Source organism: Camellia sinensis, chromosome 1 (assembly GCF_055761805.1).
Source record: "Camellia sinensis isolate YWXY chromosome 1, ASM5576180v1, whole genome shotgun sequence".
NCBI classification, from domain to species: Eukaryota; Viridiplantae; Streptophyta; class Magnoliopsida; order Ericales; family Theaceae; genus Camellia; species Camellia sinensis.
Genome location: NC_138961.1, coordinates 200,586,179 through 200,600,391, shown reverse-complemented (window position 1 = coordinate 200,600,391; position 14,213 = coordinate 200,586,179). Strand labels below are relative to the sequence as shown.

Below are 14,213 nucleotides of genomic sequence, written 5' to 3'. Positions count from 1 at the left end.
AATTATTGAAAAGCTTTTGTTTTTAAATTTATAAATTTCCGAGGGGGGGCAACATATGGAACCAGTCTATGAGAGCCATCAATATCCATGAATGACCTTACTAGACATCTAAAAACAAAGAAAAAGCTCAAGGAAGACAATAAAAGCTTTGTCAAACACATCAAGAATGTTCCTTACATCAATATAGCTTGTTCTTCAACAAATGCAATTAAATCCACCCAACCATATGATATACACTGCAAAAAACAGCCTACCTACTTGGAGGGAAATTCTGTATTATGTCACTATCACTAATAAATTTTCAGTTACACTACAAGAACATCAGTAACATATTAATAAAAGTTTTTCTTCTAGAAAAAATTGATTGTACAGTAATTTGAATGCACCAGATGGCCAGGCAAGAATTCTCATCATGATGGGTGCAGATAGCTGCAAAATGCTCCTTTCTTGCAATGTCCACTCCCGTAAAATTTACATACTCGCTGCCCTTTTGGAGAAGGCCTAGAGTAACTTCCACCGCCGCCTATGCCTACGCCTACGCCTACGCCAGCTCCATATGATGACTGCCTACTCCACAATGGCCTACCCTTGTCAAACCCTGAATCACCACTCTGAAAATTCCAATCTCTCGTACCAATTAATCTCTCCCCACCATATTTCGGCTGGTTCTGGCTCTCCCACCACATAAATCCAGCGGAAGTGCTCCGGTTCATGTCATTTCCCCAACCCATGTTCATCATTCCTTGAGACAATCCTCCCAAACCCAAGTTCATATTCCCTTGCATTGTTCCCCAGTCAGTTGGCCCTGCTATGTGATCAGTGTCTGAATCGATCATATCCTGACTCAAGGGGGATGATGCAGGAAGCTGGCTGTTCGAACCAGATTCTGATTGATTAGCTGAAATATCAGTGGGCTGTGTTTCTACCTCCACTTCAACGCTCGTGGAGGATTGCCCACCAGGTCTTTTTACAGGATCAAGGACATCAGCCTGAGATGCCACAAGTGGTTCGTCTGTCATGGTAGATTGATGACATAACGGTATATGAATATCCCCAGTGGAACTCAGAGCATCACTTTTTCCTGAATCAAGTGGAGGGCTCAATCCGCTAATGGAAGTAAAACAATCATTTTTAGAATCCTCAAACAATTCCTCGGCAGAGTACATCACTGAAGTAGGAGAACCCACGCCACATTGAGACTCCATTGCATCAACTTCAGCCAACAGATCTGAGACTGATTCTTCATCCAGAGTGCTAAACTCGATGAGTTCGTGATCAATCAGTTGCCAACTAGATGCATTTGTTGCAGGATGCGATGGGGAAGGAGGGGTAAGTTGGTCATACTTAGAAGTTGGAGTGGCAGCGTGATCATTGTTGGCTACATCCGGCGGTTTCAAAGAAGACGACACGAGACCCGAATCCCATTCCTCGACACAAGGTTTTGCACGAGTAGGAGAATATCCACCCCATTCATCAGGAGCTTGTGTCCCACCACTCACCACCAGACTGGAACCACTGCTCCAGCTAGGGCCAGAATCTTGGACGGGCAAATATGACGAGACAGACTGCTTGTTTTCAATAGCCTGAACTTTCTCATCCCCATCCCTTGGCTTTGGCGAGGGACTTGGTAGATTCTGGACAGTAGAATCCACATTGAAGTCCCCATCCATTCGCTCTGGTGGGGGACTTGTCCCATGCTGAATACTTGAATCAGCTTTCTCGTCCGGATCACTCGGCTTTGGTGTGGGACTTGGCAGGTTATCGATACCTGATTCTTGAACAGGAATATTTGATGGCAGAGACTGCTGGTCTTTATTAGTCTGAGCTTCCAAATCCCCATTGCAAGTCTGTGGTGTTGGACTAGGTAGATTTGGGATGTTGATTTCACAGTCGTTTGAAGAAACATTTACAGGTAGGCCTGAATAGCCCTGACTATCAGGTTGGTTCTCATGACTGTGGCCACCAGCAGTCTGAAATATTGAATTTCCATGTGAACTCCAACTTCCATGATTTGAACCAGAGGTCCATCTTTTGCCCTCCTCACCCTTCTCTTGATGCACAGAAACGTCATTCTGACACTCTGTAAATTTGGGTGAGGTTACTGGATAATGCACTTGGGGCTTGTCAGAATAAGAATCGTTAACCTTTACTGAGTCCCCGCAATGAGAAGAACTTCCAGTTTGTACATCATTGTTATTAACAACAGTTGTTATCCAGGAATGAGAGCCATTCCCCTTTACAAATTCATTGTTACCATTAGAATGGCAGATGGTATTCATACTGCCGCTTCGGCTATCATCACAGAAATATAATCTACTATCAGAGGGACCTTTAACTTCCTGAGATTGTAAAGAGATGTTGTCCCGCAATGGAAAGACTTTATGGAACTTTCCGTTCAATACATCAGTCAAGAGTAAAGAGTCAACTTCTTTATCATTTATACTCCATATCCTCATATCAGGTGGGAAGTATCCAGTTGTATCCCACTTGCGCAACTGCACCATACAAAATGGACCTTGAATTTTTCCATGTGGGTCCTGGTAGTGCCACAACTTTTCTGTTTCGCTATCATTTTCAGATGGTGCACTCCCAGTAGAGAGAGATGCAACAGAAATTTCTGATGCAGCCCCAGGAAAAGATCCAGACCTCAGTGCAGCTTGATTGTTCCAACCTCCAACCACCGAACCAGAGGAGTCAACCTGGTTTCCTGGTTTCTCCGAACTATTCGATCGACATGCATCTTTTCCCTCATGCCAGGAGAATTTATTCACTCTCTCTACAACCCTGCCCAGAGCTGCTTTGTCCCCAAAAAATTTGGTAGACATGCTTCTACTTTGGCCACAGGTAGTTAACTTTTTCCACGCCCTATTGCCAGTATCATTTGAAATATCTCCATTTCGAGGAGAGATTGGCTCCCTCCCATTTCTACGGAATCCAGAAAATCTTGGTTTCACATATTCATCTGCATGTATCACCAGCAAAAGTAATTATGAGACAGACATTTTTGAAAGAAGGAAGAAAATTGAAATAAAGGGTTAAAAGGTAAAGTTCCATATCGACTAGTCAATGAAAGGGACCTTGTTTCTTGTTGTTAACTTCTCCAGCATCCTCGTCAGATTCACAATTTGAATCCATAGTAGGATCAGCATGTACCTCAGGAATCTCTTGCAGCCTGCGTTGACGTTCCTCAGGTGTCTTCAGAAGCTCTAATTTCTCTACACATTCTCTAAGCGTGAACTTGGTCAAGGAATACTTAATATGACCATTTCATTACTCTTAAGTAGAACATAAATATTTCAGCTGATCCTCTGTTTGATAGTACAATAAAGAAAATAAATTAAGGTCATGGAGGTTATTTGTTGGAATGGTAGTCGGTGATTCCAAGCTTTCTTTCTTTCCTTTCCCTACAATCTCCAGGGTAATAATTTATATAGTAGAGAATGATGGACAGTCATCAAAAAGTGAATCATGGTGGTGATAGCCGAATGAGTGTGGGTAAGTATCAAGCAAAGCAAAAGAGCATAAACTAGCATTACAATCAAGGGCAAGATGAGTAGAAGTCAGGAACGTTGGTTTCTTCATGCAATTCTTAAAAGTTCTCTTACACTTTCTCACATGGTGAACCAAACCCCCAAATCCAGTACAATAACGCAGAAATGGATGACTACGAACGCGTAATAGTCATTTAGAAAGTATCAGGGAAAGACATTCCAACTGAACACTCAATTCGTAAAGGCACACCAACCATACAAGCAGAAACAAGGGGCCTCTTTAAAATTAAAAAGCACCACAGAAAGAAGCTCATGTTTACAATAATTTCTCAAAGGCAGGCACACCCTGATTTAACTTATAAACTAATACAAGGTATTCCTATTGGAAATTAGCTCAAAGACAAAGTGAAGATTAGTTGTTGAATATTATTAAAACACACGATGGAGGATATAGTTTCAAAACCATGAAATTATTAATAATATAAAAATTATTCGAACCTGGAGGCAGATAGTTTGCACAACATTTCTCATCAAACAATGAAATGTGGGAGTAACGAGTTGATCCAAAATCCATATAATCCATTTATAAACAGGTTCTCTGAGAATAAGTCACCTGAAGCTACCAACCCACTTTCAACTTGATTAGCATTACCAGTTAACCACATAATGTTATTTAATATTTTGAAAATAATCTTTCACTCCTTTGAATAATATTTAATTTAATAAGTTACAGAAAAAAATGGTTTGACAGGTCAGCCAGATAATGAACGGGTGTGTCAGTTTTGTCTCAGACTGGGTTCTCAAACTAAGCATGTCGGGTTCAGGTTGGGCTCGGCACTATTCAGAGCTGGAAACAGATTGGGCACTATTCTTTCCTTTCCATGCTCACTTTCCCCAGGACCTTGGAACAGCTATAGTTTAAGAACCATCACTAGCACTGCAGTTATCAAACTTCAATGGAAATGAATAAACCACCGAATCTAATCCTATTAATATGCTACGTCTATGTTCTCCAGAATCAAATCCATCAGAACATGATCTAGCAATGCTAATTTTAACAGTGAATAAACCTTAAGGTCTGCCTTAGTTTAGCCTATGTAGGAATTTCAGCCATAATTGGAAATGTATAAAAGGTGAAAGCCATCTATCCATACAGCATCCTTAGTTCAGTAAAATTATGTGTGGAAAAATTCAGATCTCTTGCAAAGAAATGAATATGATATAATACAGAGTAAAAAATGGCGCAATTTCAAACTTTTTGCCTGACACACTCTAAATATCTTGTCACTTCAAGTAACAGACCTTTACATTTATATTCATACAGTCATGGCACGCGTTTCACATAAAGCATTTCTTAAACTTATTGAGCTTGAGCAGCTAGGCCATTGAGCTTAAGCCAAGCCTGAAACACACCTTCAAAGTGACTGAGCCAGGCCCCAACACCCCAAAGCTCAGTCAGCTCGGCTAATTTACAACCTTACTTCTGAGGCCATAGACACTCGTGTCACCAGTCCCTATCTTTATTCTCCTTTCCAGATAGAGACAGAAGTCTCAACACTCTCTCTCTCTCTCTCTCTGCTCAGGAGTGCTTTAGCTGGCTCTCCTAAGTTCTAACTGCCATATTATTACATCCAAAACAAAAAGTTCAATTTGATTAACATGACTGTCCAATTTGATGTGGTAACCTTTCTATCATGATATAAGTTATTGAAATACTGTGATATAAGGCATGAAAAACTCAAAATGCATTCCATTAACAAAGGATATTCTTTTTTATGCCCCTTCTCACTTGCTCGATCCCGAAGATGATTGAGGCGCAATACCTCTGTTTCCAGCCACTACACAGAGAGAGAGAGAGAGAGAGAGAGGGGGGGGGGGGGGGGGGAGCAGTCAAAGTAGCAGAACAAGTTCAGAAATCAAGTATCTCAATTTACAGTGACCATGACAATGGATAGCTTATGCAAAGACTACGCCAAAGAGATGGAAAAAGTAGTAGATATCAAATGTGCACCAGTATGCGGTGCCTATGTGTCATAATTGAAAGCAAAAAAAACTTACATCATTCAGTCTAACTTCCTGAAATGCCACTGCTTTCTCCCGTACTTGGCCCTACAACCATGTATGGATAGTTAGAAAAAACCAGTTACATGCATATTTTGATGAATATGACGTAACATTAAGATGTATACGTACTACTGTCAACAGTTTAACAAGCCCACATTTTATGCTTTGACGTAGACGTCTGCATTCATCCTGGAGAAAGCAGAGATCAAAATTAAATTTTATGACAAATACAAACAATTCATGCATAACACCACAGAACTGTAACTTAACAAAACTTCAAATTAACACACTTGAACAGAGTCTAGATTCATATATCCCGGACTAGTCAACCATGAAACAAGTAAAAGTTGTAAGGCATTTGTTACCAAATATAATCAACATCTTAGCTTTGGGATTAGACGGACCAAGTATAATTGTTGTTCAAGACCAAGTTTAAATTTCACGTCTGTAACATACTTTGAATGAACTTTTTCAGCTTATTTTTTAGCAAAAAAAGAAGCCTCTGAAGTTGTCCTTAAGAAACAAAAACCACTTTCTAACACATACGAATAAATCTTTAAAATTAAAATCAATATCATGCTCTCACTGAGTCGTTTCGTTCTTTAATTATTTATTTTAATTTTTTTTTTTTTTTATAACTGGGTGCCCGATCCAACTTATGCATACTGACCAATCCCGGGGCTCTGAAGTTAACGACCGGGCAAACCTCCAGTGGCCGCAAGGTTTGGGATGTTTGGCCTTCGTGAGATTCAAACCTGCGATCTCTTGGGTGGTAAGCCCTTTGGTTGCCACCTTCTCCTCCCACTAAGCCAAACCCCATGGGGTTTCGTTCTTTTATTCTTTAAGGTGACAATCTCTGGTTTCATTTCCCAGCAATAGAATGTGAATCCCAAAATTTCATTCCTTCCCACCAAAGAATATGTGATATAATGATATTAAAAACCAAAAGATACCATAAAGTGATGTTGTTTGTTACCTTGGGGAGGGCCTTTTGTTATCTGCATATTATCAGTGGGGGGACCTTTTCTTTAGAAGTTTTTTTTTTTTTTTATAAAAAAAAAAAAGAAGCAAAAATAGTAGCAATTTGTTGTTGTCTAAATATTGTTGTGAGTCAAAGAGATAAGAAATCAGAGAATGAACATGAGATCAAAATAAGATGCTTAATCACCTCAGAGAACTCTTGGTTCGAAATCCCATCAATTGATATGGTCTCTTTCTTGTCCAAGTTTAATATTTTCAGCATGACATCTGCCGTCTTTTCACCCGTTTTATAAGGTACAGCTGCCTTGCATGTACCTGAAAGAAAAATATCCACATTTTAGAATCTGATAATGCATGATTTTTCAACCTTTTCTCCTCTAATTTACAGTGCATATAAAGTCTAGTTATAGAAGGTTATGCATGCATACCTACAACTTGGACAAGCCTATACATATCTTGCTTTTGATCACTACTGGAAATTCTTATTCGTACAATTGAGCCAACGACCTTATCGTGGAATTTCTCCTTATCCGCAAACAAACTTTCCATCAAATTACGACGCAAATAAATCAAGTTAATGTTGTGAACATCAATTGCAGCATATTCATCAAGATTTGTTTGTAACCCTCTCTCTTCTCCCTTTCTCCGAGTTTTTCGTTTTTTATCTTTTCCAATCATCAGTAGGTTCTCATTGTTCCCACCACCCTCCACCTGGCTCAAAACAGCATCAACAACGTTGCCTTGAATAACATCTTTCTGAGAATCCTCTTTTATAAGAAAATGAAACTCAAGAAGCTTCAACATTTCAATGTGACCCACACGTGGCTTTCCAAACAGAGTTTTAAGCCTCAAATCACAAATGATTTGACTTTTCTGGTGGGGATCACGAAGATTGTTTCTCTTTATATAGTCTAGCAAAAGACCCTGTACATCAAACTGAGATAACACAGACGTATCACCATTCTTCATGTGTGCAACAAGATCCAAGAGTTCTTTAGATGCCCATTCTGTGGATCCAGTTGAAGTTGTGACTTTGTCACTACTTGATTTATCAGTGCTTAGGGAGTCCTCATAGTTAGGTAACTTTGGCTGTTGTCTTGTCCTCCTCCTTTTGGAATCATTTGCCTCCAGGTGTCCAGAAGGGCTATCCAAAATAGAACATTTGCCATCACCACCACCATAATGCATATCCAAAGATTGCTCCTTACAAGCTACAGTACCAGCTGCTTTCCACGGATTTTTAGCTTGAGTAAGCTCATCTAGTGTTAAAGATAGATTCTCCTTCAAGTAAATCCAGTACACCTTGAAAAGATATTCCCAACTACTCTTGTCATCAAAATCTACTTGAGCCTGCCCAAGCTATAAACATAAACAGAATGTTAAAATGGCTAACAGAGATGCAAAGAACTAGAAACAAAACAAGATGCATATTTGGGGGAGATGGTGATTTAAGGCAGATACTACTGATTCAAACAATAAGTATCGTCCAATCACCAACTCAAATTCTCTGTAAAAGAGTACTACTTTTTTCTTTACCCGCAACCAAAAAATATATATATTATTAAAAAGGATAATAAAGAAAGTCCACCAAGAAGAGAAAGATGAAAAGATGAGCAATGTAACTACAAGTGACAAACGGCCTTACAGTCCCTAAAAAAACAAAGAGTATTATTTCTTCATTTTGCTCTATTGTGTCTTTCTTTTGCTATTTTCTGTAAATGGACAAACAAGAATAGCCCTCAATATGACAAGAGCCCTCCTGTGTTTTTCCTATAAATCCTGTGCAACATCAGAATAGCAAAGAGAAAAAAGGCTATGAAGAAGATGAAAGTGGGAAAAGCTATAGGACCAAATGTAATTCTTACTGAAGTTTGGAAGTTTCAAGGTAACGAAGGGACGGTTTGGTTAACTAATTCGTTTGATAAAATTTTGAATCCTACAAAAATGCCTAATGAATGGAAGGAAAATGCATTAGTTCTAATATATTCAAAACTGCACTAACCATTGTAGTATTAAACTTAGGAATTATAGAAAGAAACTTTGGGAGGTAGTAATTGATGCATTTGTTCATCAGAAAATTAATTAGTGGTAAAGGATAAATTTTACTTGGATAGATAGAGTATATTTAGATAATCAGTCAATTGGAAAGTTAAGTAGTGTTTTATACCAACCTGTTTTAGAAACCTGCATAGTAATAATATGGTCAATAAGTATTAGTAGACTATTGACTATGTGCCTAGTAACTCAATAGATTTATATATGAATAAATCTTTCGGCTAATAAATCATGGGTTTAGTTAACGAGTGCTCTAAGGGCGTTGGTTAACAAAGTTTTAAATAGTTGTACATTCTTATTGCACGGACTCTTATGTGTTATGTACAAGCATTTTAAGCTTCTTAACCAGTGCCCTAAGAGCACTCTTAACAAAACCCTAAAATTATGCATTACTTGGAATTCTCTCCTTTATGCTATGGCTTAGTTGCTAATTTACAGCACTTGTTGGTCACTTCATTTCTCAGCAGCCTCTCTGTAGTGTTTTTTTGTTCAAAATTGAAAGTTAGACAAAGAAGTTTCAGTAAAAACTGGCACTAGACTTCTCCCCCTCTTTACACTTTTCCTCTCTCCTTTTGTTTGTGCTTCTACAACATTTTCAAAAAAAAAAAAAAAAATTTAATTAATTGGTTTTATGGTAGGGGAATCTACTATGGAATCTATTTTTCTACTTAGGCAACTAATGGAAAAATATAGTGAAAAAAATAAAGACCTCTGTATGTGTTTATTGACCTACAAAAGCATATGATAGGGTTCCTACAGAGATAATATGGAGAGTTTTGGAAAAGAAAAAAGTATCATTAAGATAAATTGATCTAATTTGCATTAGAGCATGATGGCGTGAGAATAGTAGGTGGAGAAACAAGTGAATTTCCAAAACATTGAATTAAGTGTGCCCTAAGGGATATTGGTGTTTGATGCGACATGCCCCTTTCCTCAATTTTCGTTAGAAACTTTATCACTGGGTTCATAAAAGCCATTATATGGATAAATGATTGAAGATTATGATTATCTTCAGGAATTTTAATTAATTTATAAGTTTCTTCATTAAGGTAGTTTTATTTAAGAATTATAGTTATAGTGGGATTTTGTTTCGTTGTGGGATTGCTCTTTAGCTTAGTTGCCCATAAATACATTGATATGTAATAGGATTAAAAGACTATGACTTTGGATATTGATTAACGAGATCAATTTGGAATTGGTTCCCTGCTTTCTCTCCTTTGTGCTTCTTACATATTGTTCTCAGTGCTACATCATTTTACCTTACTTGTGATTACAATAATAAATAATTTTTTTGTGTATTTTGTACAACCAAAATAATCAAAAACAAAAATAAGGGAAAGGTTATTTTAATAGCTACATTTTGTGTCAGAATGTGCATTCCAAAACATAAATTGCTAGAGCATAAGCATTTTTGATTAATTCTAGTTATTAAATTGGATCAGCAGCCTGCAAATTTGTGGCAAAAGCATGCCAACAACACAACTGCCTTAATTAGCAACGTTTTAAGACCTTGATTGGCAGTCAAACTATATCACTTCAGCATCGAATTCAATTGGGTGGCCCAAAAAGCACAAAACCCCAAAGAACAAAAGTAAACCTTTTGTGTTGAGATAACCGGAATGGAAAATCTAGTTTGAATTAGGAATGCAAGTACATCAAACTATTCTCCCTTCGGAACAATCAGAGAAAAATGCTCAATATTTGGCTTTAAGATCACAGTACCAGTTGATTATTCAGGCAGTTTAACCATCCTTCTATTTTCGGTTTTGAAACTACGGCGGGTCAAAGCTAAACCTGATTGGGCCAAATTTCAAATACATGGGATGAGAAAGAAATCATGAGAATAGAAAAAGACCAACATTAAGCCTACGTTCATCCGAATGACGAGCTTGAACCAGGCTCAGAGAGCATATTTCATATAAGCAACTACGTGAAAAGCTTAAAAGTACGCAAAGAGACAGAAATTATGCCTACCATTTCCTTATTTCCTTGGTCATTGTTTTCAATCAACATAATAGTTCTCATACATGTTGTACAAAATCCTTTGTTCTCTCGCACACGCAAGTAATCAGCATCTTTAGTGCATGCCTTGCACAATGAATATGTGCAAGTGTAGCACATATAATGAGCAGCCTTATGGCAGATACTGCATATATGCCAACCTGAAATGCATAACACCGACAAGAATTTTAAAAAATTATGCAACCTTAGGATTAGCACTCGTGTTGATAATGTGACATCCAAGTAAGAAATAGTAACTCAATACTGAGGTGCAGCAATAAGCATGTCTAGCTACAGAAATAAATTCATTAGAATGCCAGTTCATTGAGTAGTAACAAATATGTGTGAAAGTTGTGACACACTCATGCATCAACCAACATAAAGATAGAAAAATGATCAATAAATGTAGGCATTCAACAAGGGGAAGTTGAAGTGGACATGCACAATGTTTTAAAAGGCGCGCGCTTAGGCGCAAGGCGCACCGAGGCGCCTCAGACAGCTTGAGGCGAGGTGCATTTGAGGCACTTGAGGTGCACGCCTTATGCGCTTCATTTAAATTTTCACTCCACATTCTTTGTGTGTGTAACCATATGGAATTACAACCCCTTTAATATAAAATGTAAATACATGCTTTGAGCCCCACTTTTCATATCAAAAAAAGCTTTAGGCATTAAGCAAAAGCTTTGGGTTTACAAGATGGATACATTGCTTTGGGATTCCTTTCAATGTAGTAAATTACAATAGCTTTAGGCCAATGATTGAAGCTATCAGGCAATTTGGTCCCGATTTAAAATTTAATACCACTAAGGTATGGTGTGAGTTCCTTATATAAAATAAATAAATAAATCACGTTAATAAATTGATAAAGAAAGATAAATAGTATAGGGTAAAGTAAGATTGAATGTTATTTTTGAGAAAATTTTGAAACGTTGAATGTTATTTTTCATGATTTTTGAAATATTGAACGTCGTTCTTTTTTTTTTCTTTTTTGAAATTCTTAGAATATTTGTTTTATGTTAAAAACTTTGCCTATATTAATATTTTGGTTTTCTTCAACAACTTGCGCCTCACGCTTAAGCTCCAGGAGACCTTAGCACCTCAATGCGGCTTGAGCTTTTTAAAACACTGGACATGCATATAAAGAAATAACTCACATCCTGAGCTGAAACTTCTAAATAACATGCACAACAACATAACACACAAAAACCACTACACCTTCGTAAGTCAAAAGTTTCTTATACACAAGAATACAGTCATTGACAAATAATAATAACAATAACAAAGGTAAATTACACTGACCTCTCCTGAGGTTTCTGACAATTTCAGGACCTCCCCTTAGATTTTTGAAAAGACACTGACATCTCTTCTAGTTTAATTATTGGTAACAGATTCCCAAATCCGTTGATAATCCATTATAGACATGCATGAATTTTTCTGACATCATCCATTAATTCATAGAAAATACTTATAACGCCCTATAGAAGACTCATACAGATACAACAAATAGCAAAACCACTCTTTAGTTGCCACTTAGACACGTGTATCATATGAAACTAAATTGGGCTAGCGTTTCTCTTGTTTCCCTCTCTTTTTGTACAACTAACAGAAGATACATATATATATATATACATATAGCACCACAAAGAGTAAGGAACATTCAACCATCTGTTGCTGCATATCAAACTCATCAAAACATCACAAGGTCAAAACTAAATTGGTCTCCTTGACATTTTCCGCATAGCAGTCCAGCACACAATCATTGCCTCTGATCCAGTTTACTAATGATATTTTAAATAACTTACATTTGTATAAGTTCAGAAATTAAAGCCTTAATCATGCCTATACTGCCTAAGGGAACAAAAGAAGATGAACATTATTTATCAGACCTCTATATTACTTTTTGAAGTCTTGTTTTCCATATAACTCAAGTCAGATAATGCGGCAACGTCACGAGTACTTAATGGCTTAAACTCTCAGTATATCATGCAAGAGAAATCAAACAAATTCAAACCAAACACCAACAGATATAAAAGTAAATACTTTTACAAGTAGTATGCATATATATATATATATATCAACATACCGCAATTCCATTTAGCCTTCGATCGAAAGAATGCCTCATCCCGCTTAATACAAGCTGGATGGTATGCCTTAGGGCAGCCCCTAACATTCAACAACAAAAAAATGAATGAATAAATAAGTAGATAAAAGTAGTCTTCTGCTTTCATTTCTAAAGCATTTTGTTGTTTTTGTTAGTATAAACCAGTAGATTTTTGTATCAATTTTCGAAGAAAAACAGCTAGTACTTCTTGAAATGTGTTAGGTAAACGGTACCAAAACACAATTGAAGCAATCGACTCACCGGCGATCGCATAGCACGAGACTCCCACCGTCAAAGCATATAAAACAGACATCCTCCTCTTCCTTCTTCTTCTTGACCGGCGGCTGTTTGGCCTGACCCCTTGGCGGTCGGCCTCGCTTCCGATTCCCCCCGCAGCCGTCGCCGTTGACCTCTGCCTTCAACTCCACATCCACGACAGCAGAAGCCCCCCCACCGCCGGCATCGTCAACCATCGCCGGAACTCCTACGAGCCGCGAGTCGTCCACTTCATCAATCGGCTCAGTCGCAATTCCGTCACAGCTTTGGTTACAAGACCTGTATAGAGCCGGACCAGAAGAATCTTCTCCTTTCATGAAAAGAATCGAATCAGGAGAGGCGGAGACTATCGCAAAAACCCTAGATTTCCTGTGTGTGATCGCGGAAACATTGAGGTGGGGCGTCCGGCGTGGTTTTTGGAGTGGGGGATATAGGTAGCTCAGAGGGAGACGAAACCACAACAACAGCACAGAGAGAGAGAGAGAGAGAGATTCCGATTGAGGAGGTGAGCTGTAATTCAATTCAGGTATTGTGGAAGAGACGAAGACTCGCGGGATGAGAGCGTCAAACGCGGCTCTCGTAGTTGCGGGATTGAATTGAATGGGAATGGGGAATGAGATTCCGAGTTTTACCAACACGTGATTGGCATTTAGCAGTGGGAGGAGTCAGAGTCAAGAGTCGCTCGCTCTAGAGAGAGAAACATAAAAGAGAGTGAGAGAGAGAGTCGTCACAATTCACGCATAACATATGAGATGTGAGAGACAGACAAGCAAAGGACTCTGTTGCCCCTGTGAATGAGAGGGATTGACTCGGGATTGCCTTGGAACTATGATTAAAATTTGGTTTTTTATTTTTTTTAAATATATAAAATATATAAAAAAAATAAACATAATTTAAAATAAATTAAAAACTGAAAGATAACTTCTAAACAAACTTCAATCTTGGGGTTAGCCAGGCAGTGGGCAGGAGGGGACCCTATGAAGTAGTTTCGCATTTGGCTGCAAGTGCCCTTGGATTTCTGCCATTTGTAATTAGTAATGTGGGGGATGAAAAAGAGGTGGTCCTCGACCCCCATCTTTTGCCAAAGGACAGTTCGGTGACCAACATGATAAGATGTAATCACCATTATTATTATTTTTTTTACCAGACTTTTGTGATTTAAAAAATAACACATTTCCCAAATATATTTTTTGATTTTTTATGAAATATGGATTAGATTTGAAGTGATGTGATGTGTTAGAAAA

The 14,213-nt window shown here is 38.0% G+C and overlaps 1 protein-coding gene across 1 annotated transcript; it reads right to left on the bottom strand.

The window, feature by feature from the left end:
* Positions 1-147: 147 nt before the first annotated feature.
* On the bottom strand, positions 148-13,992 carry LOC114296023 (zinc finger CCCH domain-containing protein 44). Its single transcript, XM_028240309.2, has 10 exons — positions 12,955-13,992; positions 12,676-12,755; positions 10,566-10,753; positions 6,965-7,895; positions 6,724-6,851; positions 5,685-5,744; positions 5,550-5,600; positions 5,259-5,329; positions 3,078-3,232; positions 148-2,962 (listed from the first exon to the last, which is right to left on the bottom strand). The coding sequence occupies exons 1-10, from the start codon at positions 13,284-13,286 to the stop codon at positions 411-413; spliced, it is 4,548 nt and encodes a 1,515-aa protein (XP_028096110.2). The 5' UTR covers positions 13,287-13,992; the 3' UTR covers positions 148-410.
* Between the last annotated feature and the right edge of the window lie 221 nt (positions 13,993-14,213).